Below are 27203 nucleotides of genomic sequence, written 5' to 3'. Positions count from 1 at the left end.
AATATCTTTATACTGATTCTTATTTTGAGAAGTCTGTGGTTTGACTATACATAGAGAATTTATACAAGGTAATAACTCCTGTGTAAATAATAAGTCTTTTCTTATTGGGCAAAACATAATCTTTTTACTTATTGTGTTCTCAGTTAGCATTTTCCTTGTCTAGCACTTAACCTTTTTTTTAAGTAAAGTATTGATTATGAAGAGGAAGGAAGCTTCTGTGTAGTCTTTGGTCTTTCTCATTGCTTATTTCTGACCCACGTTCTCCAGTGAATTCTTTGTTAACTTCACTCATTACTGTCTTTGTATTTAAGTCACCTAACATCAAAGTATGCGTTGATTTCCTTTGAAGGGGCCTACTAAGCTATTTTTTGAAATTTCTCAACTACTTTTTCCTTTGCAACTATCCTTTGCACATAAATTGTATCTGTGCTCTTTGTGGGCTTTATGTAAACACTGTTCATGTGCACTATAAGAAATGACCAAATGTCTCATGAAATGTCTTTGATTATAGACTAAAATCAATTCTGCCCATCCTTTTTAAAAACCAGTCCAAGTAGAGCATTATGAGTTTTCTTTCCGTGTAACTAACATCCTTATTTTTTCTAGATTTCTTTATAAGAATGTCAAGACCGATATGATTCACTTTATGGAAAGACTGACATGATTCAGTTCCTTAAACAGCATATTTACTTATAGATTTAGTTTTGTTAACCCACAGTTTGAATATCTGCAACCAAGTCAAAAAAAAGTGTTGCTTTTAATATCCTTTAACCTGCTTTTCACAACTCTGTTGCTATCCTTGCCCAAGAGGGTCATAAAAGACTGAAGACTTTTATTTTTACTTTGTTTCATTGTATCATGTCTAAATGATTACTGAGGATTCAAGTGGACTTATTCTGTTCCTGGTACTATACTACTCTATAGAACATGCCACTTGTTAATAGAAACCTACAGTGGACTTTGTATTATATTTAGATTATCTAGTTTGTACCTTAGTAAATTTGGTTTACTACCAAAACTTGATATGACTAATGGAATTGCTCTTCAATGTAGATATTATAAAAGAATAAAGGAATTTCAAAATCATTCTACCATTTTAAAAGTTCAAGTGATAATCTTTTTCTCAAGAACACAAATAACAAAAGTGAAATGTTTAAGAATTATGTCACGACATGGTGATTTGTTTGCATTTCTCAGTATGGAATATTTGAGATAATGAGAATTTTCCCCAAATTTTAAGTAATTAAGGATTTTGAAAAGAATATTACAAATTGTGGCTATATCATAGTGTGATTAGAATGGCTTTCACAAGTGATTGTGATTTTTGATTATTTGAAGATTTGTTTTAATTTGGTTACCATTTCAGTGCTATACATATTCTCTGGAGGACTGTAACATAATGAATCATGAAGGAAAATTAAATTGATTCTGTATTTTTTCAACCCTACAATTTGGCAGTGAGAAGTTTTTTCCTGAAAGTGAGTCATTGACAAAGGGATTTTCTGTGAACATGGAAAAGACTTTACAGAAATTTCTCAGAAACTGGGAAAGGGAGTGGAGATTTTGAACCACTAATATTGACAAAAGTGGAAAAATTCATGTTTAACAGCTCTAATGAATCAAAGTTCATACAAAAGTTAAAAATCATACAATGCCTCGCTGTATCAGACTATGACTGAAATATAGTACAGCTGGAAAGGGGGTATTGCTTTTTGTTAGACTATATCAGAACAATGCAATTTAGTACATAATTTAATGTCTTATGACCTTTTTCATTTTGAGTTGTTGCATAGAACATATGTCCCCAATAATCCTTTCCCCCTTGACATCAAAAGTCAATTTTGTTTTTTTCTCAAGTTTACACAATTTTTCGTGTGTGTGTGTGTGTGTGTGTGTGTGTGTGTGTGTGTGTGTGTGTGTTTTACCCTGGCATGTCCTGTTTGACTATTCTTTTCTTTTTGGATACTATCAATGTTAATGTTTCTTCTAACTCATGAATGATTGTAGTAGCTTTTATTTTATAAAATCTTAAAGAATCTACCCAACTATGAATTTTTGTTATTTTAATGGGTGTAAATAATAGTAGCTAGGTGCATCAAAGTCATTTAATCTTTCCAGGCCTTGTTTTCTGCTCTGAAAATAATAGTAACAGGTAAGTAATTCTGACTTCATAACGTTGTTGTGAAGATCAAATGACATAATATATGTAAAATACTTTGCAAACTTTAAAGTACAATGTAAATGTTAGTCAGCCAGCAAATATTTATTAAGTACCTATTGTTTGCTCAATGTGGTATTAGGCACTGGGCATATTAAAAAAAGATATCCACAAAAGATAATCCTGATTCACAGTCAATTGGGGGAGACAACAAGTAAAAAAAATTTGTACAAACAAGTTATATCCTGGATTAACTGAAAATAAGCAATAGAGGAAAGCTATTAGAATGGAGAAAGATCAGGAAAGGCTTCTTTTAAAAAATGGGATTTCAGCTGGGACTTGAACTGAAGGAAGACAGGAATTTAGGAGGAGAAGTTAAGGAAGGAGAGAATTCCAGATAGGAAGGATAGCTAATGAATATGGTCAGAGAGAGAAGATGGAATGATTTTTGCTAGAAATAGCAAGAAAACCAATCTCATTAAATCCCACAGTATATGGGGATAGGGAAGGTGGCATAAGGTATAACAAGACTGGACAGTTTGGGGGTGGCAGGTTGTGAAAGACTTTGAACCAAACAGATCCACTAGAGTTTATTGAGTAAGGATGTGACATACACTTTAGGAAGATCACTTTGAGAGTTGAATAAAGGATCCACAGGAGTGGAAAGAAACTAATGATAGATTGGTAGCAAGCAAGCTATTGTAGTCATCCAAATTTGAGATAATGAGGGTCTACAGTAAGGAGGCATTGTCAGAGGAGAGGAGCGGTCATACACAAGAGATTTTATGAAGGTAGAAATAACACACGTTGACAACAGATTGGATATAGATTGTGTGTGTGTGTGTGTGTGTGAAAGAGAGATAGAGAGACAGAGAGACAGAGAAACTGAGAAATCAAGAAATACACTTCAATTTGCAATTTTACTTCATGGCAAAAAATGGTCATACCTTCAACAGTAATAAGTAAGGTAAAAAGAGGGGAGAAATTTGGATGGAAAATAATGAAATAGGCAGCTATCTGTACAAAACCGGAGATGAGCAATTGCTATTATTATCTTATTACCTGCATTATATACAACCATTCCAGTGACTAAATAATTTCAAGAAAGAAAATGGGAAAATTTTTTATCAATTTGATATGTTTCAGTGGCATCTTTCTTTTCCATTTTTTCAGCACTAGTGTATTTTGTGTACTAGAGGAATATTAAATGATGAAGCTGACTAGATGTGGAATTTTCAAATACCTGCCTAAATGGTGGTTTGCAGCATATCATTCTTTAGAATTCCTTTATATACTCTTGCTCCAAATTCCCGTTGTGTCAGAGCTCTATATCTGTGATCTAATATATTTTAAAGAATTCTTCAAATGCTCCTCATGGAGGAGCTGGTAATGAAATTAGTTGTCTGCCATAGTTCATAAAACAAGTCATGATATAGCTCTTAATTTTCCTTAACCATGCCATGCATAATAAATAGGTCATATTAGCTTCAATTTCAATCTGTAGACACTGAAAACTTAACTATATGTTAAGTATTGTGATAGGCACTGAGTAAGATAAAAGTTTAACTGAGACATGATCCTTGCCCTTTGGGGTTTATAGATTAAGTAGTTTACTTCTACAATAGGAAAAATCCAAAAGATCTCTGGATGTTACTTAAAACATTCATTTAGATATAATAAATAAAGCTTTTAGCTTAGCATTTTAAGGAAAAAAGGTAGTTCTGGGCATCTGACCTTTGTCAATGATAGAAAACCTTGGAATAATTGTATTTTAGAGGTGGATGGAGGCTTAATGATAATTTCTCTCTCTCTTTTTATTGATTAATTATGAAAAATTTTCCATGGTTACATGATTCATATTCATTCCCTGTCCTCCTTCTTCCCCCTCCTGTAGTCAATGCACAATTCCACTGGGTTTTACATGTGTTATTGATCAAGACCTATTTCCATATTATTGATATTTGCACTAGGGTGATTGTTTAGAGCAGTGATTCCCAAAGTGGGCACCACTGCCCCCGGGTAGGTGCTGCAGTGATTCAGGCGGACGGTGATGGCCACAGGCACATTAATTAATTAATTAATTGCTATTAAAATTTAAAAAAATAATTTCCTGGGGGGTAAGTAATATTTTTTCTGGAAAGGGGGCGGTAGGCCAAAAAAGTTTGGGAATCACTGGTTTAGAGTGTGCATCCCCAATTATATCTTCATCAATCCATGTGATCGAGCAGTTGTTTTTCCTCTGTGTTTTTGCTCCCCACACTTCTTTCTCAGGATGTGGATAGCATTCTTTCTCAGAAGTACCTCAGATCATTTCTTTCTTCATTATTTTATGTGTGAAGAAACTGAGCCCAGAAGAGTTTAAATTATTTGTTCATTGTTACATAGCTAGTTATTGGTAGGGAAAGTATATCTAGGATGATGAGTACCAGGACACATCTTCTGAATTTTCTAGTTCAACTATATTATAGGCTGCTCTACCTTTGTTTCATAGCTGAGCTTAACTGTATTATTGAGCTCAAATGGACCATAGAGGCCATCTAATCCATCTAATCTAATGCCCCTTCTAAGGAAGCAATCCTTTATTTAGTATTCATTCATTCTTTTCTTGAGCATCTTGGCAGGGGATGTTTTCATAAAAGCTTCCTTTTAGGAACTTTATTCACATTTTTTATCTTCCAAATTATTATTGCAGATAGCAAAGGAAAAATCAGCTGTCAAAGTAGATTTCATTGAATCAAACTGGTGTTTATGAAATCCTCAAAATTGAGACTGAATAAATTACCATCTGACAGATTCAGAATTTTCAGTTGTAGAAAGCTTTGTAAATAGTTTCAGGCATATATCCCCCAAACTATTTTATTCAGGATCCTTTAACTTCTTTTCATCCTCTGATCTCACTGCATACTAATGGAAACATAATGGCTTAGAGAGTACCATAGTAGTATAATAAATAAAACTGTCATCAACTTTATGACAAAAACTCATCAAAACCAATTATTTTTCCATGTTCATTTTACTCAAAGAACTTAGGCAGCTCACAGTTATGGCTTGGGAAACCAGGGAAACTTTTGTAATCAAGAGAAAACACATACCATAAATAATGAGACTGACTATAGCTGCTGCCTTGCTGCTTTCAGAGCCCAGTTCTATTACCTTCCTTGCTCTGTTAACAGTTTTGAAGGGTATAAAGAGAATGCTCTTTTTAATAAACTTTACAAGAGAATCAGAGGTGTAAGGGGTGTTTAGGGAGGACCATTACTTCTGGTGTGAAATCTTTTGTGGGCTACCTTTCACCCAATTCTCATCTGTGGCTCCAAGAATCTGCATGCACAGAGGCCACCCCAGTAAAACCATTTCATCAGATAGGCTAAACAAGATGAGGGCAAATGACAGGTGCCAAGCCCTTGGCTGAGTTACTGGGATATCCACCCCAACCATGTGAAGACTTCCCCTGGTAGAATGGGGGAATGAGAACAGTTTGTTCCAAAGGCCATGAATGCAGCTGAAGCAGGGGCTCTTTACACATAGGAGCCATTAAAAATGCCAGGGTGATAAACTGCAGCCTGGGATATCCCCAGTCCTCCTGCCTTTTGTCTTGCCACTGGATTTGGATGACTAGAAGAGAAAGTGAGGCTAATGACTTTGTGCAACTCTGCCTCACTTAAATCCAGTTCACACTCGTAATGTTGTTGGTACTTATGAAAATGAAGAATAAACACAAACTGGAGAGTCAAAATATAATCTTCTAATTAATAAGACTTAATTTACAATTTACATATTTACAATTTTTAAAAATATATTTACAAATAGGACATTAGCCACTGATGTTACAAAGTATTTAACTGGGCTTTCCAAAGTCTTTGAAAGCTCCATATTTGCTACATCACTGGGGAAAATATTACATAATTTCTATTTAGAATCATCTAGAATATCTTTTCTGATTTGAAAGCTGGTTTCCCTCTTATTTTAGTTGTTTTTCTCCTTTAGAGTGTGAGTCCCTTTAGAACCAGCGCTTTTTGACTTTCATTTTATGTCCCCAGTACTCACAATAGTTCTTGGCATATAGCAAGTACTTAATAAATGGTTTTCATTTGTTTTATATTTATCAAACTATTGTTAGGAGTTGGAATGTTAGAGTTAGAAAGGAAATTAGATTACAGAGTAGGTAGTGAGAATGACCTGAGGCAGAAATTCTACCTCACTTAGTGGTTGTGTACAAGTCACTGAATCTCTCTCAGGGCCAGTTTCCTCAGATGTAAAATGAGGGATTTGGATTTGAAGACCATTAAACTCCCTTCTAGCTTTTTAATCTGTGATCCTGAGATCTAATCATCCCTCCAAGTTTTAAAGATGAAGAAGCTGAGCACTGGAGTGGTGGAATGACTAGATCAACATCACAGAACAGTTAGTGGCATAACTAGGCTTGGTAAACATTTCCTTTGAGTATTAGTTCCATACATTTATACCATATTATGCTGTTTGTGATGCGATATTTTCCATGTTCTAGGCAGAAATGGTGGAGAAAGAATGAGCTGAAGTTAGAGAGATTGAAATGCTAATTAATCATGAAGAGCCACTGACCATAAGTCAGTGTCAAAGCAAGAAGAAGAACAAGTTAACAATCAGAAGCAAATTATACACTGATAGGTAGCAGATGAGTCATTTTTGAAGACCTGGAACAAGTATGAATAAGTTCTTTATGGTTCTAAGAATTACCTTTATTCTTCTTGTTTGATTATTTCAGTTGTATTCTTCTCCAGTTTATTTTACAATGAGACAAACAGGGTTAAGTGATTTGTCTAGGGCCTCACAGCTAGGAAGTCTCCAAGGCTGGATTTGAATTTAGGTCTTCCTGGCTCCAAGCCTAGTGCTTGAGAGGATGTAGATATGTTAATGAACTAACCTCAATGGGGCAAGGATAAGAGTTAGTCTGCCCCCCCCCCAATCAAAACCCTATAACAATGAGACCTCCAACTTTTTTATTATTTATTATTAAATAAATTTTTATTAAATTATTATTATTAAATAAATAATTATTTATTTATACCCCTCCCCCAATTCTTCTTCCATTACTATCTGGGTCCATGCTGCTGACTGCATGGTTATGTGAGTTACTCTATGACTTTCCCCCTCACTCTTACTCTCTTCCTCCCCACTACTTGCCTTCCTCCACCAACCCATCCACATTCCTGTTTCCCCTACCTCTGTGTCTTCCCTTTTCTCTTTTTGTCTCTGTTTTCTGTGCTTTTTGCCCCTACGCCCTCTCTGCCTTGTTAAAGTGTCCTCAAAGCCCCATTTCCCACTGCCATCATGGTCTTTCCCTGGATGTCCTGAAAGAACCAAGGCATTCCTGTCCCCATTCCATAATTCCAGAAATTAATAAATAATTTAGTGTAGGTATTAAGGTTATGGCATATGAAAATCAATTAGAGGAAGTGCAGATGTTTGGCAAGGAGAAGGGACTTCATAAGGTTATCATATTTTTATTCAAGTATTTGATGTCCTGACCTACCTGGAATAGGATCTGTTCACATCAGCTCCAGGAGGTGAAATCAGGAGTGTTTAGTGAAAATGGCAAAAAGGGAGGTATTGGCTTAATATTTGGAACAACTTCCTAAAAATCAGAAACAGCAAAAAATGGAATGGACTTTCTCATAGGTGGCAGGTTTGCTCTTAAAATAAATCTTTTGGAAGGTGTAAATGTCCACTCATTAGGCATATTTATAAAAGAGGATTTTAATATGATATGACTTGAACTAAATAGCCTCTGAAGTCCCTTCCAACAATGATATTTGGCAATCCTTTTAACTAGTCACATAGGGAAAAAGAGGTGTCAACAGATAGAGGGCCTTAAAATTCAGTATTAGAAGATTTTTAGTGGATGTAATTATTAAGTGCTAATCATTTTCAGGCTTTTCAAAATGATATGATTTCAACTACTCTATTAAAGGTAATATCTATCGTTTTATTATAATAATTTAGGTTTGCAAAGCCCCTTATATATGTCTCATTTTATCCTTGGAACAACTCAGGAAAGTAGATGCCATTATTATTCTGATGTTCAGATGAGGAAATTGAAATTCAGAGGTTTTGTGACATGCCCAGAATGGCACAATTAATAAGTATCTGAGGCAGGATTTGAACTCAGATCTTCATGACTCCAGAAGCAGTTAGGTGGTGCAGTTTATCCACTGCACCACCTAGCTGCCTCTGTATAAAAGATGGATTATATGGAGGAGAATCTGCAGGCAAGGAGGTTTGGCAGTCTGACTCTCACAGAGTAAGTCTGTGAGATCTTTAGAAATTAGCCTAGGTTTTGGGCTCAGGGAAGCAGAGATGGAACTGAGAAATCATTGAAAAAGGAGTGACTTGTGGCTTTGGAATCAGAGGACCTTAAGATTCTGTGTTGATGTTATTATCCTGTGAATCTGTGTGGTTATAGATGGAAACAATGTTAGTTAAGAGCTGCAGTTTGGTGCTGTAGGTTTTGGAGTAGTCTGTGAAGATAGAAACTGGAGGAATGTTAATTGATAAAATACCTAGGTAGGAAGAAAAGTGGGGAAAAGAGGTGCCTGGGACTTGACTTTGCATAATAATCAGGCTTTCAGGATAGAGAGAAGGGTCAATAAAAAAGCCAAGAGGGAATGCTGAGAGTTGTATTAAAAAAGAAAAAAAAAACCTAAACAATTGTGATGTCCCTGAAATTAAAGCTAGAAAATGTTGAAAGGGAATGAGATCACTGGTATTAGAGCCAGTTAAAATTCATAGGAGGTAGGGTCATTGATTTACATTTACAAGGGACCTCAAGAGCCATCAAATCCAACCCTCTCATTTTACAAATGAGGAAACTGAGTCCAAAGGAGTTAAGTGATTTGCTCAAGTTTACACGATTAATAAGCATCAAAAATTGCATCCTACCCAGGATCATCTGTCTAGAGTCAGAAGGGACCTCAGCAGTCATTTGGACCAATTCACTCAATTTACAGCTAAGGAAACTGAGGTCCAAGGAGATTAAGTGATTTGCTCAAGGCTAAATAGATGATAAGCATCAGAGGTAGTATAACCCATAGGATCATAGATCTGGAACCAGGAGGGACCTCAGAAGTCATTTGGTCCAAATTACTCATTTAATAGATGAGGAAACTGAGGCCCAAGGAAATTAAGTATTTTGTTCAAGGTTATACAAGTAATAAGCACCAGAAATTATATCATATATGAGATCATAGATCTAGATCTGAGAAGGACCTCAGAGGTCATTTGGTCCAAATCACTCATTTTACAAATGAGGAAACTGAGGCCCAAGGAAGTTAAGTGACTTGCTCAAGGTTTCCCAGGTAATAATCATCAAAAGTGGCATCATACATAGGATCATAGGTCTAGAGCTGGGAGGGACTTCAGAAGCCATTTGGGTCAATTCACTTTTTTTACAGATGAGTAAACTGAGGCCCAGGAAGTTTGTGACTTGACAAAGGTCACACAGTAAGCATCAAAGGTATGATTTGAACACTGGACCTTGATTCCAGAGCCAATATGCTTTTTTACTATATTATACTAAACAAGGAAGAAACTATTGGAATGACAGGGAAGTGGACCTCAATGGGGAGAATTTTGATAGATTGTTGGAAACAAACTTTTTCTTAGCCAAATTGAACCTTCCGGAATTAAACCCAAATAAGGCTAGGATCAGGTAAATGGGTCTATGGATGCTGAATGCATGCAACATCAGGACACCTTCTGTTGGCTTTGTATAAATCTAAATAGCTATTTAATATTAGCAGCGAAAGAGATTGCATATCATGAGTAATTCAGATTACTTTATTGGCTCAATCTGAAGAATAACAATAAAAAGCATTAATTACTATGGGCATGAAACTTGACTTTCATTAATGAGTTGCTGTAATAATGCTGTAAAGCATACTTCAAAGATTCTATATATGAAGTCTTTTTCTGTGCATATTTGTTAATCTTTTAAGTATTTTTTTACTCTTTATTTTGAGGTGCTATTATCTGTAAGGTCAGTTTACACCATAGGGTCTTTATTCTTTTAAAGAATAAGGTAAACACGAAAGGCTTACTTTTAAAATTTTAGCATTTCCAGATACCTGTTTTAGTCCAAATATTGCAAAACCTTAAAACATCACATTTTAAATCTTGAAGGAGGAAAATAGATCCTAAGAAATCTGAGGAAAAAAAATGTGGTATTTAATGCTTTAATTTCCCAGTCTCATAAGCAGCCAGTAGGTAAGAAATTTGAAGAAATGAGTTGGAGAGGGGTATGCAGTGCTAGATAAGGAAATATATAATCACAGGCAGGAAATCCTAAGAAATCCAGAAATGAAAGAATGTATTTAGGAATATAATGAGTTAATAATTTCTTTCCTTTTTTTAAAATAGGGATATCAAGGAATTTCAGGGAGTCCAGGCATTCCAGGATCACCAGGAATACAAGTATGTGATCAAGCTTTAGATATCTTAAAATAATCTTATTTCTAAAGAACCTAAGAAAGTAAATAACCAGACTTGTTTTTCTAATTACTTTAGGGAGCCCGTGGGTTACCAGGTTACAAAGGAGAACCAGGAAGAGCTGGTGTTAAGGTAAATGACTTGCTTATACTTTTAGAAATATGTGACTTGTAAGTCTTTTCAGTGTTCCATAAATATTCTGGCCTTGGGGGAAAAACACACACATATGTATATCTTTTTTCAGATAAGAATATTATAGATTGAAAAATAAAAACTTATTCTCTTGCTTTGAAAGCATTTTTGCATCTTTCCTCTAGGAATGGCTACTGTCCCTTCATTTAAAAATTATCTATCATAAACACATCACAACTTAAAAACAGATAAATTCATGGATATTATTTATCCTTTACTTTTTTCATTAATTCTTTTGACATTCTTGATCTCTAGTTCTTCCTCTTTCTTTTCCTGAAGAACCACCTCAAATCGCAAATAATATTCTTAAAGGAACACACACACACACACACACACACACACACAGAAAATAAAGAAGAGGGGGGAAGCAGCAAAATTGATCAATACTTCAGTAAATTCTGAAAATGTCTGTGTTATATCCTGGAGTATGATGGCAAAAGTTTAATAATTGACTTTTTGAGAAAAAAGCATATATTACATACTTTTCAGTTTCATTTACATTATTAATATTTTCTCCATTATTGTCTTAAGTCATGATAATCAACAAAACAATAAATCAAGCCCTGATTTCTAATAATTGCCAATATCCAAAGTATAAATGCTCGCACTGAAATTTTAAGAGAGTTTTCCCATGTCATTGTAAACTAACTTCAGAATATCCACTATTGGGGGCAGCTGGGTAGCTCAGTGGATTGAGTCAGCCCTAGAGACAGGAGGTCCTAGGTTCAAATCCAGCCTCAGCCACTTCCCAGCTGTGTGACCCTGGGCAAGTCACTTGACCCCCATTGCCCACCTTACCCCTCTTCTACCTAGGAGCCAAAACACAGAAGTTAAGGGTTTAAAAAATAAAAATATAAAATAAAATAAAAGAATACCCACTAGTTTTCTGTACTCTTGGACCTCCCTCCTCACTAGAAGGGTGTACTAGTTTTGGGATATAGTCTCATGCCTCTTATTTTGAAGCCATACATGCTTTTTGTACTTTTGTAACATTCACCTTTTTATGTTTATATTTTTAAAAAATTCAAGTTTGTTTATTTGTTACATTAAAATAACAATATAAATCCTTCCTTCTCTACTCTCCCCCATTAGAGAAGCATTAGAAAAGGTTCAGTTTATTGATATAAACCATGTCTTGTTCATTTCTATTTGTCTTGTTTACATTTTTGTATTCAGAGTATATACTATTTTCTTGGTTCTATTTACTTTACTCTGTCAATTCATTTAAGACCTTTTCCTGTTTTCCTCTAATCATTATAATTATCATTTCTTACAGCAAAGTAATAATCCATTATTTTAACATACGATAACTTTTTTAACCATTCCTCAATCAGTAGGCATCTAAATTGCTTCCAATTCGAAGTCATCTGACAAGAGAGCCAGTATTCTTTTCACTGTTTCATAGAGAAGGTACCATTTAGGATGCCTTTTAAAGGACTGATAGGAATTTAGCAGGCAAAGGGAATGTAGGTAAGGAAGAGGGAAAATATCAAGGAAAATGTGAACAATAGCACAGGAGTTATAGGGAACTTATAGAGAATGCGGAAAATATAGGGAATATTCATGAGGCAGAGAATAAATCAATTTAAATGGAAGCAATTTGAATTAAGACTAGAAAGGTGATATCAGATACTGAGGGTTGAATGTTAAGCAGAAGTGTTTCAATTTTATCAGCAGGTACTAAGATTTTGGAGTGACCTTTCTTAGTGTGGCAGTGACATTAAGAAAGGATTTTTAGAGGGGCAGAGGGGAAATAGGAAGACCTGTTAAGAAGCCCTTGCAACCGTCTAATTAGAAAAGAAAGGGGTAGGGGTAGGAATTTGAAAGATATTGTAGAGGAGTGTTTAGTAACTTGTTTGAATATTTAATGTTATCTTAGTGAAGAAAGCCATGAGATTACAACAAGGTTTCAAATGTGGAAGACTATAAATGTGCTGCCTCTGACAGATTCAGTTAAATCAGAAGATGATGCAAGTTTTAAGGGAAAAACACGAAGACTGGATAGCCTGAGTTTGAAGCACTCATAGATGTGTGGCAATCTTTTAAAAAGCAGTTAGGCATATGAATTGGATTTTAGAGGATAGTTCAGATGGGGTCCTGATGTTAAATCTGGTCTCAGACACTTCCTAGCTGTTTGATCCTGGACAAGTCACTTAGCCCCTTACCTTACCACTCTTCTGCTCTGGAACCAAAATATAGTATTGGTTCTAAGATGGAAAATAAGCATTTAAAACAAAAGATAGTTCAGAGTTGGAGCCTATACCCAATAAAAAAATGCTTGTAGTTCAAATGTGTGCTATATGATTTTTTGGTGTATATTATATTGTATGTCTCCACAAATGATTTTTTAATTTAATATTTTAAATACCAGCATATGGCTTTGTGGAAATGTAGACATATTAAAAATGAATCTTGACTCATTTGACCTAGCTCTCAGGTAATGAAATTCTTTTGATCTAAATGTCATACATTATGTAAAATCATCTGTGTAGTCAAACATTCATGAATCCAGCAGGCATTTATTAAGTGTACTTTAGGAAAATCACTTTGGCACCTTTTTGAGCAGTATATTGAATTTTTAAAAAAGTTTGAGCAAAGGAGACCAAATAGGAGGTTTAGGCGAGAATTGATGACTAGGATGGTAACAATATGACTGAAGAGGAGGGGACATATTAAAAAATAAAAATGATCAAATGTGACTACTGATAGGATATGTGAAGTGAAGGAGAATAAGGGATGGTGCTGAGGTTGCGAACCCTGCTGACCTAGAAAGATGCTGAAGCTCTGATAGAAATGAAGAAGTTTGAAAGAGTTGGATTTTGAGGCAAAGAAAGATGGGTTTTATTTTAGGTATGTTGAGTTTGAGATGCCCCCAGGTTATAGTGTTTTGAACTCATTAGAGACACCATGAGTAGATATATTGATCTACAAAATAAGATAATAATTGAACCCAAGGGAAGTGATGAGTTCAGTAAGAGAGTGTGTCAAGAGAAAATAGAATTGAGCCAAAGGCAGAGCTTTGATGTATGCCTATGGTTAGTGGATGATGAATCAGTAAAGAGAACTTAGGAGAGTTTGAACAGATGGAAGAAATAGGAAAGATCTCTCTCACAAAAACTCAGAGATGAGAGTGTTTAAGAAGAGAGAGGGTGGTCATCAATATCATGTGCAACAATGAGGTCAGGGATGATGAGAACTGAGGAGAAATTATTAGAATTAGTGGTAAAGAAATCATTGCTAAGAAGAGAGGATGCTGTGAAAGGATTGGCTAAAAATTAAAATGTCTTCTTATGAAAAGCAATTTTAACTTCATAGATACAATAAAAATATCTTGGATCTCAGGTTCCCTCTGTGAACTACAAAGGCATAGAATCAATTAGAGAAGAGTAAAGTGATTCTTTTCCTGTAGTAAGGGTTCAATTAACATTAGATAAAATAATTTTGGAATGTATTTATGAAGCATTGTTATGGTATTTTCCCAAATCCTTTTAGCAGCATACAAATAAGAGCAGAGGAAGTAGAAGGTGGGAGTAATCCGAGGTTGAGGTTTGGCATGAATGAAGGAAGGAATCTGAGAAAAGAGGAGAGTGAAGAATAGAACAGAATTAGTTAGTATTCACCATGACTAACCTGGCTCAGGTGCATGACCCCGATTATATACACCAGTCACCACCTCTAGCTTGACACTACTGCTCTGTGCCCTGGTTTCTGACTGGTAAATGTTCATCACAACTTGCCCAGGGTAGTCATACCACTCTACTGCTCCTCAGATATCTTCATGCTGTGAGATACTGGGTCCATCACCCTCTACTTCCAAAAGTTCTGGGAATAGCAGTCAAATACTTCAGTACAAAGTTGTTCATTTGTGTCTGACTTTATGTGACATTGTCATGGAGTTTACTTGGCAAGATACTGGAGTGATTTGCCTTTAACTTTTCTAGTGTGTATCCATTTTATAGCAGGGAACAGAGTCAAATGAGGTTAAGTGACTTGCCCAGGGCCATACAACTAATAAGTGTCTGGGGCAAGATTTGAACTCAGATCTTCCTGATTCCAGGCCTGGTGCTCTATCCACTGCCTTTCCATGAGAGGCAAATCTCAATTAATTACTGTACAGTTCTACTCATCATTCCTTTGATGTGCCTGGCCACTAATCATCTGTTATGTTTTCTTCTATGAGGATGTAAGCTACTTAAGAGTAGGAACTGTTTTGCTTTTTCATTTATATTCCTAATACTTAGCAAATGCCTAGAAAAGATCACACACTTTTTTATCCATTTGCTTTTCATTCATTCCTTAAGTAGCTGAATTTGTTAAGGGAGGAAAATGTAGTAAAATATTGAGAAGTGGAAAGATGCCAGATCACTGTGAAAACAAAGAATGCGTTTGGGAGGAGGAAGGTAAGGGGAGAGCTAAAATCAGAGGAGGGAGTGATTAAAAGGAATTTCCACTTTCTTGATCAAGAAAATGAGCTCTTGAGGGTAATGGCTTGATCAAGTATTTGACCATCTTTGAGTATAGTCATAATGAAGTGAAAATATGTCATGGGAGTTGGGTAAATTGAGGAATGGGGAGGTAAGACTATATAAAGCAATATCAACCTATGTGTTTAGAGTAGTAGTTGGAGTGTAGAGGTGTAGGAAGTAAGTAAGGGATAGAGTAAATTTCATAGATTAGCTTTAAGAGGAAAGGAGGAGAATTTGAATACATGACCTGAGAGAAGATTCTGACAAGGAGAAAAGGATCTTGGGAGTTTTTACTGGAAAATAATGGTCACTCTGAATTTGCTTTGACTGAGCTGGGAAGGAGCTGGGAAGGAAGATCTTTAGCTCTGGCAATTTTCCCCTTGGAAATCCTAATCTCACGGAGAGATTGGTGATTCCTGGGTTTGAGAATCTACCTTGGAATGTACTGCTTTCCCTGAAGCACAGAGACTATCTGCCTGAGATTCAACTGTCAGAAATCCACTGGTGAAGGTAAAACCCAGATTTGGTCATCTAGGGCTCTGGGTATCCCTAAGAACAACTCCAGGCTTTAGGTAAAGGCTCAAATACATCTGTGAGTCCTTCCTATTTATCCTTTTTTTGTAATCCATATTAATTAGGTTAGTTTATAGTTAGATAGAGAGGTTTTTTGGGTCTTAGAGACAAAGAGTTTAGAGTAGCTTGAGTGAATTCTCAAGAAGAACTAATTCGCCATGAGGTGAAAGTGGTTGGGTGGAGATTAGATATATAGTTTTAGGAACCTACCTATCATTTTCCCTTTATTCCTATTATAAAATTAAATTTTGTTTCTAAAGCCAAAGGGTTTGTGCTTTACTGGCCTAGATAGTTCTCTAGGTGGGTAGTTATCATCTCCCATCTATCTAGGAAGGATTTTTATTTCAGAGGGATACTATAATCTAGACAGTCAACAATGAAAAAAGAAAGGAAAGTATCCTAGATGTTAGCAGATTACAGCTTTTAGGGTCTGGATCATGTGATAAATTTGGACAGGGTTAACCTTAAAGGAGGAAAGGTTGCTAAGTGTTGGTAGTAGAGTCAGTAGAAGTCAAGGGCAATATCTCCTTTATAGGAATCATTTCAGTAGGGTGATAAGAAAGAAGATGAAACTTGTACTGGAAAATAAGTTCTGGGATAGAATGTCATCCAGGAGGAGCCAGGTCTCAGGAAGAACCAGAAGATGGAAAGAAAATGAGCAGAAGTAGATTTTAAATTATAGAACCTACTCTCCAGAGACCATAGGCAGAAGGAGAGAGTAGACATGGAATGCGACATGATGGAGAGGCGAAGAGTAATATACTGATAACAAAGTGGGCAGCAGAAGTTAGAGGAGGGAGGGTTCTCTTCAGGATTCTGAGATTCATTCTTCCAGGGATGGGGAGAATGAGATGAGATAATGTAGGCAGGGAATAAATCTTAATAGAATAATAATGACTGGTAGGAGCTCAATTGTTGAAGGCTGGTGAAATGAATGTTCTTCTACTGGATGCTTCTCCCAAGTTACCAGTCTTTTTTTGTACAGTGGTATCCTGGTGGTGAAGGAAAGGGTTTTATTAGTTTTTAAAATTTGCTACAACACCTAGCAGGTGCTCATGAAATTATTGTTGAGTAAGTAAAACCCAGTATTCATCACTCTTTTATCACTATTTACTTGTTTTCCTCCAAGTCTCAGATAGAATAATGGCGATACCTTGCTTTGAAGGTATGGAGGGATTATATTGAGAAATGAGTTTAATGTTAATTATCTATAGTTCCAGGAAAGTGACTATTTCCTGGGCTGAGAGAGGAGTCCAACATTGTGTGTGTGTGTGTGTGTGTGTGTGTGTGTGTGTGTGTGTGTGTGTGTGTGTGTGTGTAATAGTTGCTCTATTTGATCCTTGGCAAGTCAACCTCTTTTAGTCTCAATTTCATCAACTGTAAAATGGGGATAATAAAAGCAAGTTAGCAGGGTCATGAGGAGCAAATTAGGCAAAGTGCCTTTCACCTGGTTGGCATTGTACAAATGCTCCTTTAGCCAGAAAGAAACTCCAAGTTTCAATATTCTGTCTTTTAAGAAAGCTAAGAAATTATTCATAGAAATAGAAAAATCGGTCTCAACTCAGTTTGCCTAAAGTGATTTATAACCCCAAGCTGCAGTGGGAGACCTCTATTTAAGCCCTGCCATTGAACCTTCAGAATTTATCCAGGCCAGCATACTACTAGGTGCATTACAGATAACTAATTCACTGACAGAAAACAATTGGAATTAGTTGCTTTAGCCTCATATTTTACCTAGAAAAAGAAAACAGCCTTAACAGTACTGATAAAACTGGAGAAAGCAGCTAAAAGGACAATCCTGAAGCACTGGGTTTAAATTGCTCTCTGAAAGAATGGAAAAGGAAGGTGGTGTGTGGGAAAAGTGCTCTATCAGTTTAATCACTATTATCAAATCTGGTTCTTGTGGACAAAGACTCTGCTAGGGCCTGAGCAATGCCCATATTATTATATCACTGTGGCCTATGCTTTTATACCTTCTCTAACCCATCCTCTCCATCATCAAAGCAGCTTCTGCTTCTCTTACCACACTGCCAAGCATTTCCTCTTTTTAAAGCTTCCCAGGCTTGTAATATTTCACAGACTCCAGTGAATACATTGGGGAATATTTCTATTAAGATTACAAACAAATTTTTCAGGGGACTATGTCCTTGGAGTCTTGCATGACCTGTGATGACGTCAGTGTAGTAAAGGCATCTTCTTTTTTCTCACCTTAATTCTGCTAAATTCTCCCTTCTCTATTCCTGTTTCCTTCATTTCTTACTCCTATTCTCTTCGTCTCACTCAGCTTTCATCCCCAGCTTTACAAATCACGAAATGATTTTTTTTCCTTGAAAACAAAAGAAGAAACACATTATACACATATTCTATTAACCACCAGCAGTCAGAGAAGTAACATGACTTCTTTGTGGCAGTACTCCCATAAATATTTCTCCAATCTGTTTATTAGTTCCCAAATATCTTTGAAGAGAGGGAAAAGTCTTTCTTTTCACAATTTGGAATAAGGCTTAAGTGACAAATATCCTTAGGAGGAGTAACACATTGACAGTGTAGGATGTAAATAACTGATATCAGAGCCTTTTTTAAAGAAAGGCTTTAGTGAGGTGGTACAAAGGGGGCCAGAGAAGATGGGAAATAAAAATAAAGACTTTGGATCAGTCAAAGCAAGAGGAGAGAGAGCATCTTTAATTAATCCAAGTTTTATTTTCTAGGGTGATCGTGGAGTTCCTGGTTTTCCTGGTCAACATGGGATGCCAGGATCAAAGGTTAAAGAAATAACACTGAAATTTCTATTGATTTTTGAAACGCATTTTAATTACAAATTAACTTTAAAATATTAACTATACTGATACAATGCTACTCATCTGTAAGCCAGAAAAAGCACAAAGTACTTGTGTGATTGCTTAAATGAAACTAGCAAAATCTTTTCCTATAAGCTATAGAAAAACTAGCAACATAATTTCTACCTGTTTAGTGTTTGAAAGTTAATGAACAAATGAATAAGTCTTGCAATATGTAAACTCCTCTGAACCTTGATCTCTGAAATGTATGGAGCGTGAGCTTGTGTTTGGAATACCAATCATACTTCTTCAATTTATGTTTCTTTAAAAATTCTGAAATTCAGAGCCATATACTCATTTTTTACCATTCAGTACTAAAATATTAGTCAATTACCTCTGTTATTTATTTTTGTCAATCAATAAACCCTCTGGTATTTCTCATCAGTTACTTTTTATTATTTACTTTATCTTCATTTCCCTTTTTCCCTCCAAATTTCATATAGTCATGTTTAAGTTAGTTTCACCATGTTGAGAGAAGCCAGTTTGATTTAAGGGGAAGAAATAACATCGTCTGGCTGGGCAGTGGAAAAGCCTACTTCGGAAGTAGGGCTTTAGGATTAGGTAACAGTAGGGAACGGAGACTATACAACAGTGAGTGGAAAAGGTATCCCTAAAGCTTATAGGAAAAATCAGGGGAATCAATAAATCCTCAATAATTACTTGTGTGCTTAATTCATGATAATTAGATATTAAAATTTTTCATTTTTGTCACTATTACTCTCCGGAGGATTGTTATTTTGGTCTTTCTTAAGAGCCATTCTATATTTATTTCATCTCTTAGAACAGAAAGATGGTGCCTAATTTTAAATATTTAACCAAAAATTTGGATTATAAGGAATCCAGATGTTATGAGTAAAATAGAAAATAAATTGAAATATCTAGCCATTGTGGTTATAGAAATTATTTACATTATAGTTTAAATAAAAAAAATTTTTTCTCTTTAGGGTGAAATGGGCCCCAAAGGAGAAAAAGGATCACCTGGATATTATGGGAAAAAGGTAATTATAAATCATAAGTAAAGGTTTGTACTTTTCATTTTCCATTCACTATAGTCTATTGGAAAGAATTATAGAGGAAAACCAGAAAATTTGATTTCTATTCTAAGCTCTAGCACTAAATAACCAAATGACTTTATGAAAAACAGTTCTCTCCATCTGTGTCCCTAGGGTTGTATTTTTTTCTCATCTTTAGAAGTGAGTGTAAGGATACAAAATATGATTACTCATTCCTCTAAATTAATGTCATTGCTTTATATTATTTGTTTTTCAGAACAAATTTTCCTGTAGGCTAAATATATATGTCTTAAGGATTTGTCCCTACTTATATTTTCTTACCTTTCATTTAAAATATGCATTGTTCTTTAATTATTAAAATGAATATTTTAATGTTCCCCAAGTAGCATAATTTAATATATACATCATAATTTCCACCATGTGACTTTTAGTGTCCATTATGTTCCTAGAACTATTCAGTACCCAGAGCTCTGTTTGGGAGGATAAGTATGCAAAGACAAAAACCGTCTTCACAAAATTTTCATTATTGTAAGAAGCTATGCTATACCATTATTCTGGAAGTCAAAATGCAGCAGAAAAAGGATTTCCATGGATTCTCCAATTATTACCTAACTTGTTATAATTAAATTTTAAATTTTCTGAAAAAAAATTAAATTTCAATGTGTCTTTTTCACATGCAGGGTGCAAAAGGTGAAAAAGGAAATACTGGCTTTCCTGGTCTTCCTGGACGTTCTGTGAGTTTGGCATGAATTTTCTTTATTTTGCAAACATTTTATCAATACATACAAATACCTAACATATTTACCTCTTTTGCAGGGGGAACCTGGGAGAGATGGAAAAGATGGCTTAACAGGCATTCCTGGATTCAAGGTATTAAAAAAATCGAATGATTCTTGCTCAGAACTGATCTGTAAATTGGAATATAAGCCTGCTTCTGAGGAAATCAATATGAGTTCAGTAATACAAAGAGAAGAATAAATCAGAATTACATGTAATGTATTGAAATATAGTTGTAGAATGTCGTGGCCTTTAGAAATAAATACAAAAACCTCAGTCATCTAAAGTCTCCCACAATTTGACTCAAACCTTCCTTTCCAGACTCATTTTACATTACTGGTGGCACAACGGACAGAGAGTTGGACCTAGAGTCAGGAAGACCTGAGTTCAAATCTAGCTTCAAACACCTAATAACTATATGACTCTGTGCAAGTCATTTAAACTCAGTTTGACTCAATTTCTTAATCTATAAGTGGGGATAAAAATAGCATCTGCCTTCCAGGATTGTTGTGAGCATCAAGCGAAACTTAGCACAGTGCCTGCAACAAAGTATGTGCTCTAGAAATGATAGCTAATAACTATTTTATTATCATTATTTCTTTTCACTCACTCCACATTTTAGCTAAATTGTCCTAATTACTCTTTCCCAAACTTTATATTCTTTCTCCCATTTCCATGTAGTTGCCCAGACTGTCATCTTTGACAATATGAATTCTTCCATCTACCTTTAGGAGTCCTTAGTTTCATGAATCAGCTTGGGTGTCAGCTCTCATGCTCAGTATTTGCTAATTCCCACTTTTCCAACTCCACCACCCCTCAGTTTCTTCTCCCCCTTCAAATGCATTTACTGTTTACAATGTTTTCTCTTCTCCTCAGCAAACCTCCCATCTTTCCTTCCCCCTCTCAGCCACTGGCCAATGCCTGCCCTATAGAACGCAGCCTCAATGAGGACAAATTTTTCCATTTTGATCTTTGTATCCTCAGCACCTAGTTAAAAGCTTTGCACATAGAAGGCACTTAATCCATACTAGTCATGAGTAAACATATAAACATATATTATTGCATTATTTGTATGGCCAAAGAGTTTTTTTTATCTGGATCTGTGTATAAATTTTAGGAAATCTGTGAACTTGGATAGTGGAGAGAAATCACATCTTTATTTTTACTAACTTCTAATTGACCTATTTTCACTTACCTCTGACTTTTCCCGAATTTTTCTCTGGTTAAAACCAAGAATGGTTAAAATATGAACTGTTCTTTTATCTAAGTTGTATGTGAGAAGTGTGTGCTAAAATGTGAAATTTCAATATCTAGCCTCTGTAGTTTGCAAACAAGTTTACAATCTTGATAAATAAATCATGTGGTAAGATTGAAATCAAAGTCCTATATTTGTTTAATAGGAGAGCAAGGGTCTTCCTCTAAATTCAATTATAGTTTCATGGTTAGTAAACTACTCCTTCCACTCGGATTTTGAATGTTGTCATGACCACAAACTGAATTACTCCCAATCCCTTTATTTTTTGTGGGCAAGTCCCAAAGACCACAGCATGAAAGAAAACATATATAATGTGATTTTCACATGTCTGTTTTTGGTTAAATTTCCTTTTTTCTCTCTGACCTATTGTGGAATGAGTCATTATATAACATTAGAGGCTGAAATTTGATTTGGGGGTAATGTTGAGCGTGAAGTGTTCGGAATAATCTTACATAAAGAGGGAAATTAAGTAACAGAAATAGCAAAATAATAAATTGACAGATGGAAATATTCTGTGATGTTGAACATCAACCATGCAAATTTATAAGCTCCAGTTCTAGTTAGGATATCATATTCCATTGGTTAATTGTGCTTTCTGCTCTCGGATGGATTACACAGATCCTGACAGCCACAAGGAAGGACCACTCCATCATATATTTAGAACTAGAAAGGCGTGTAGATACCATATAGGTTAACCTCATTTTTCATATGAGGACTTTTGAGGCCAATACCTCCAGGAATAACATAACATGAATCATTTAAGTTCTGTTTGACCTTGAATTCTCTGCAGGTAAAAATATGTCTGTTGTAAGGATTTAAAAAAAAAGAAAAGAAAAAATATCTCAGAAGTAGGACCATAAAGATATATATCTGGTAGGCACATTAGAGTCCATCATGTTTAACCTCTTTATTTTATGGGTAAAGAGTCTTGGAGAGGATAATTTACGTACCCAAGCTCATGCATATAATAATTAAGACACAGAATTGAAGCAGGCCCTTTGGCCTCAAATCCAGTGTTTTTGCCTTTCTTTGTATCTCTAGTACTTACCATAATCCCTTCATATAATATACACTTAATTAGATGTTTATTGACACTCATGTACTTTTTTAAACTAATCAGCTTCTATGATCTTGTATATGTGGTGCATATGTTTTAGAGAAGAAGTAAGCATTCTTTGACATATTGAATTAATTTTTTTTAAATGACCAAGGACAATTTTATGGAAAGAAAAGGCAAATAGTATAGTTTAATGAAGTTGGATATAATGTCAGGAAGGCACCTGTGACATTGGATCAACCTCCCTGAACTTTCTCATATTTAAAATAAGCTTTAATCATATCTAACTCACAGGGTTGTTGTGAGAATCAAATCCACTAGTTGCCAGTTGTTGCAATTAAAAAAATGCTACTCCATTGCAGTCAAAGCAGCCCTTGAGCGTTTAGTGATTCTCACCGTTCATGATTGGAATTTCTTTGCACACACAGAAAGGGATAAATTCAGTCATTTTCAGTTGTGTCAAACTCTTTGTGACCCATTTGGGGTTTTCTTGGCAGCAATATTGAGTAGTTTGCCATTTTCTTCTCCAGATCATTTTACAAATGAGGAAACTGAGGCAACCAGGGTTAAAAGACTTTGCTCAGGGTCACTCAGGCAGTGTCATTTCCAATTTGAACTCAGAAAGATAAATCTTTCGATAAGACAAGATCATTGTCTTCAAGGAATTTGCAGCGGGGGAGGAAAGATCAAGGTGGATGAAGAAATACAGAGCCGTTATAATAAAATCCATAATCAAGTGCTAGTGTGATGGATATTATAAAATATTATTGGAGTTGCAATAACAGCATGAGGAGTTTGGGGTATGTTATGGAAGTTGGAAACTAAACTGTAGGTGGAAAAATGTACAGTTTATGGAGTCACTTGTCAGTTTTCTTTGTGAGTAGGAAACTAGAATAATAGGTTATATTCTAATTAATTAGATATAATATGTATTATATAAATATAATATAATAATATAATACATTATAAAATATAATCAATAAATAAGATATAATCTGTAACTAAAAGATTCTAATTAATTAGATTAATTAAGTAAAATTATTGAGATAGTATAGTGCAACTTACTAAACATTCCCTATAAAATGAGATGATTAGATGATTTCTGAGGCCCCTTCTGGAACTGGCTTATATGATTATATAAACTGATATATAATGATAATTATTATTAATATCATTATAAATATTAATTTAGTAATTTATAGTAATTTCGTTTGGCCTCCAAATAGCCAGAGTTTTATAAGCTCCTTGAAGCCAAGAACCATCTAGTTTTTTGTCTTTGTATTGTTAGACCTGTTTCAATTCAGAAATTGTTCAATTAGCACCAAATACATTCATAGTACATTATACATTGTAAGAATTTCCTAAATGATTGCTCAATTGAACAATTCTGTGAGGTAACTAGAAAAGCTATTATCATCCACATTTTTGCAGGAAAGGGAGTTCAGAGAGGTCAGGTGATTTGTCCAAGGACAAACAAGTTGCAGAATCTGCAAATTTGCAGTATTATTCTCAAATATTATTTTGGATTCTAAAAGAGACAGTATCACAAGGCTGCCAATGACAATCCATTAGGGAGTCATAGAATTCTTCACTTCATACCATAAACTACTTGTTCAGGTTCTCAATATCCAAGTGATTCTATAGATCTTTGGTTTGCCCCTCATCATTATTTGTAGTCCAAGCCTCTGACATGGCTGGAATTTCAACTAGTTCTTAATGTTCTCCTTTGCACAGAAGGCATTCTGAATATTCACATAAAATATAGCTATATTCAAAATAAGGTTCAAAATCTGAATGCAAAAAGCAGGTTCAGTGCTGTTGGTAATAGGTATCAGGGTGATCAAGTGGTACAGTAGCTGTTCAAATCCAGGTTTTCTCTTGCATATGGAAAGGAATCTTTCCATTTCCACAATGCCATAATTGTATTTTCAAAATTCCATTTTAGTGAAATAAAAGTGGTTTGCCTTCTTCTCTTCTGCTGTGCTGGACTTTGAATGTATCAAATGAAAAAGGTGGGGAGGAGATTAGGCAACTTTAAAAAAAGAAGCAAAAGAAAGAAGGGATTTTTTTTTCTTTTACAAAATCAAGTTTTGGATGATCCCAAATGAATATCTACAAGGAGAGGGGGAAGATCATGACACAGTGGAAAAAGTAGTGGTTTTTGAGGCAGAGGATCTGGATCTACCTTCAGCCTCTGTCATTTACTATTTAAGTCACCTGAGACATGCATTTAACATCCTTAGGTTTCAGTTTCTTCATGTGTAAAAAGGAAAAGCTTAAATTCAAGAGCTTCAAATATCTCTTCTAGCATTAAATCTATGAACCTGCTTCTGGTGTGTGTGTGTGTGTGTGTGTGTGTGTGTGTGTGTGTGTGTGTGTGTGTGTGTGTAATTCTTACAAAAGACATGATTTTGCCTGCAGAGAATTCAGAGTTAAAAGTTGCACCTGGAGGCAGCTGTGGCCAAAGCATGTTAATTGTTATTTTAGCCCTGACCAATAAATTAGTCCCCAAATGAGTCAGTATGAGGCAATTGTTCCTTTATTCCCTAAGGCATTAGTTTCTGCTGGATTGCTTTAATTCCTCATTGGTCTAGATTTCTAAAAGCTTAGCTGACAAATTTAAGTGATTCCTGGCAAATGCTCTTATTGTTTTATCCCAATTCACTGTTATTTCCTTTTCTTTCATAATTTCATGTTCTTTTCTATAGAATCATGAGAATGTCAGGAACTTGGCCTCTTCTGTGCTCCCCAACCCCAGTTGCTTCCAGACCATGTCTATAAATAAAGCTGAATTAGATGGAACATTCAGCATCAATGGCATTTTATCATACTACTGATATTACATAAAGTATTCATAAAAGGGGGAAAATCCATTCCTGAATAATGTGATATGATTGTTGTTGGATATAGCATGACTAAACTGGCTTTAAAAAAACAATGCTCGCATTGATAAAAAATTATTGGGCCTTCCCACTCTGATTTAATATCTACAGTTCATGTCTTGGTACTTGGATGAGAACATGAAACTGTAAGAATGCATCTGTGGAAGTAGTTCTGAAAATATTCCATTTGGTGTTTTTCTTTTTCCTTTTATTTTTTGTCTGGTGAGTAAGCTTGTTCAAGAAAGATGCTTAATTTTAATGTTTTCTTTTATAACATTTTGTAAAAAAAATTCTGATATATATTTTCAAGAGAAAATGCCTTCATTTTGCTTTCTACCTCCTCGCTCCCTCTAAGGAAAAACAAAAACTAAACAAAAATAAAATGTTTTCTTTGGCCTGTAACAAATACTGCATAATTGTTTGCAGATAGCATGACATGTTGAATCTTTGTTTTTTGCAAACCAAAATGCAAACATGGTAACAAATGTGACTTTTGTTGACTGTCAAAGTTTGAAAAAAACCTTAGTGTGTGTTTTTTTGTTTGTTTGCTTGTTTAGCATTTTATTTTGAAAGTCCCTCCTTTTCCTCAGTGTATTTTTCATTGTTACAGTGATTTATGAGCCAGACTGACCAGTTCTCATTGCAAGTTGCAATGCCCTAGACTAATTAGAGAATTCGTTTTTGGCACGCCAAGATATGGCCTCAAAGTAAGAAGATTAAAAATAGCCTGAATCTAGTCATTTGGTCAAAAATGAAAGTGATTTGCAACTATTTGAAAATTGACTGAAACTATTTGATTTTGTCATGTAGATTCCTTTGGCTTTGCAATATTAAATAATAGCACATTATTATTTCAAAAAACAATCGTGCACTTTGCTTGGGTCTATGAACTTAAAAAATTAGAACTATTTAAATATAATTGCTTTTTCTTCGTAATACTATTCAGACAGTCAATTAGCATTTATTTATTGCTTTGGGCCAAGTACTGGACTAAGTGATGAGAATATAAATAAAAGCAGAAAGAAAGACTGCTCTTGACCTTAAGAAGCTAATTCTAATGGGGGAAGAGTGCACATAACAGGAAGTTGAACAGCCTGAAGAAGGAAACGATAGTTTATTTTTTGCTTTCTGAAACATTCTGAATAGGGCTTCGTGGACTTACCGGAAGGTGTCCCTCTCCCTCTCCTAGATTTCTGTCTTCTTATATCTTCCTCCCTAGTACATAGTGTTTAATCCAGTGACACTGGTCTCTTGGCTATTACACAAACAAGACACTTCATCTCTTCACTCTGAGTATTTTTACTGGTTGTCCTCCATGCCTGGAATATTCTTCCCTCCTTTGCTCCATCTACTCATCTTCTTATCCTCCTTTCAGTTCCATCTTTTCAAGAAGCCTTTTCCAACCCTTAATTCTTCCCTCTTTAAATTATTTCCTGTTTCCCCCCCTCATATAGATTACTTTATATATATATATATATATGTATATATATATATATATATTTGTTTACATCTTGTTTTCTTCATTATATT

The 27203-nt window shown here is 35.1% G+C and overlaps 1 protein-coding gene across 1 annotated transcript in view; it reads left to right on the top strand.

Moving 5' to 3' along the window:
* COL21A1 (collagen type XXI alpha 1 chain) overlaps positions 1–27203 on the top strand; it is a 139204-nt gene that overhangs the window by 48884 nt on the left and 63117 nt on the right. Inside the window, exons 9-14 of the mRNA XM_044675352.1 lie at positions 10553–10606; positions 10700–10753; positions 18561–18614; positions 19634–19687; positions 20383–20436; positions 20519–20572. Of these exons, the coding sequence (XP_044531287.1) occupies positions 10553–10606; positions 10700–10753; positions 18561–18614; positions 19634–19687; positions 20383–20436; positions 20519–20572 (324 nt within the window). The remainder of the gene's footprint in view (positions 1–10552; positions 10607–10699; positions 10754–18560; positions 18615–19633; positions 19688–20382; positions 20437–20518; positions 20573–27203) is intronic.

This window comes from Gracilinanus agilis, chromosome 4 (assembly GCF_016433145.1).
Source record: "Gracilinanus agilis isolate LMUSP501 chromosome 4, AgileGrace, whole genome shotgun sequence".
Lineage (NCBI taxonomy): Eukaryota > Metazoa > Chordata > Mammalia > Didelphimorphia > Didelphidae > Gracilinanus > Gracilinanus agilis.
The sequence above is the reverse complement of the archived record's forward strand: the minus strand, read 5'-3'. Positions and strand labels throughout refer to the sequence as shown.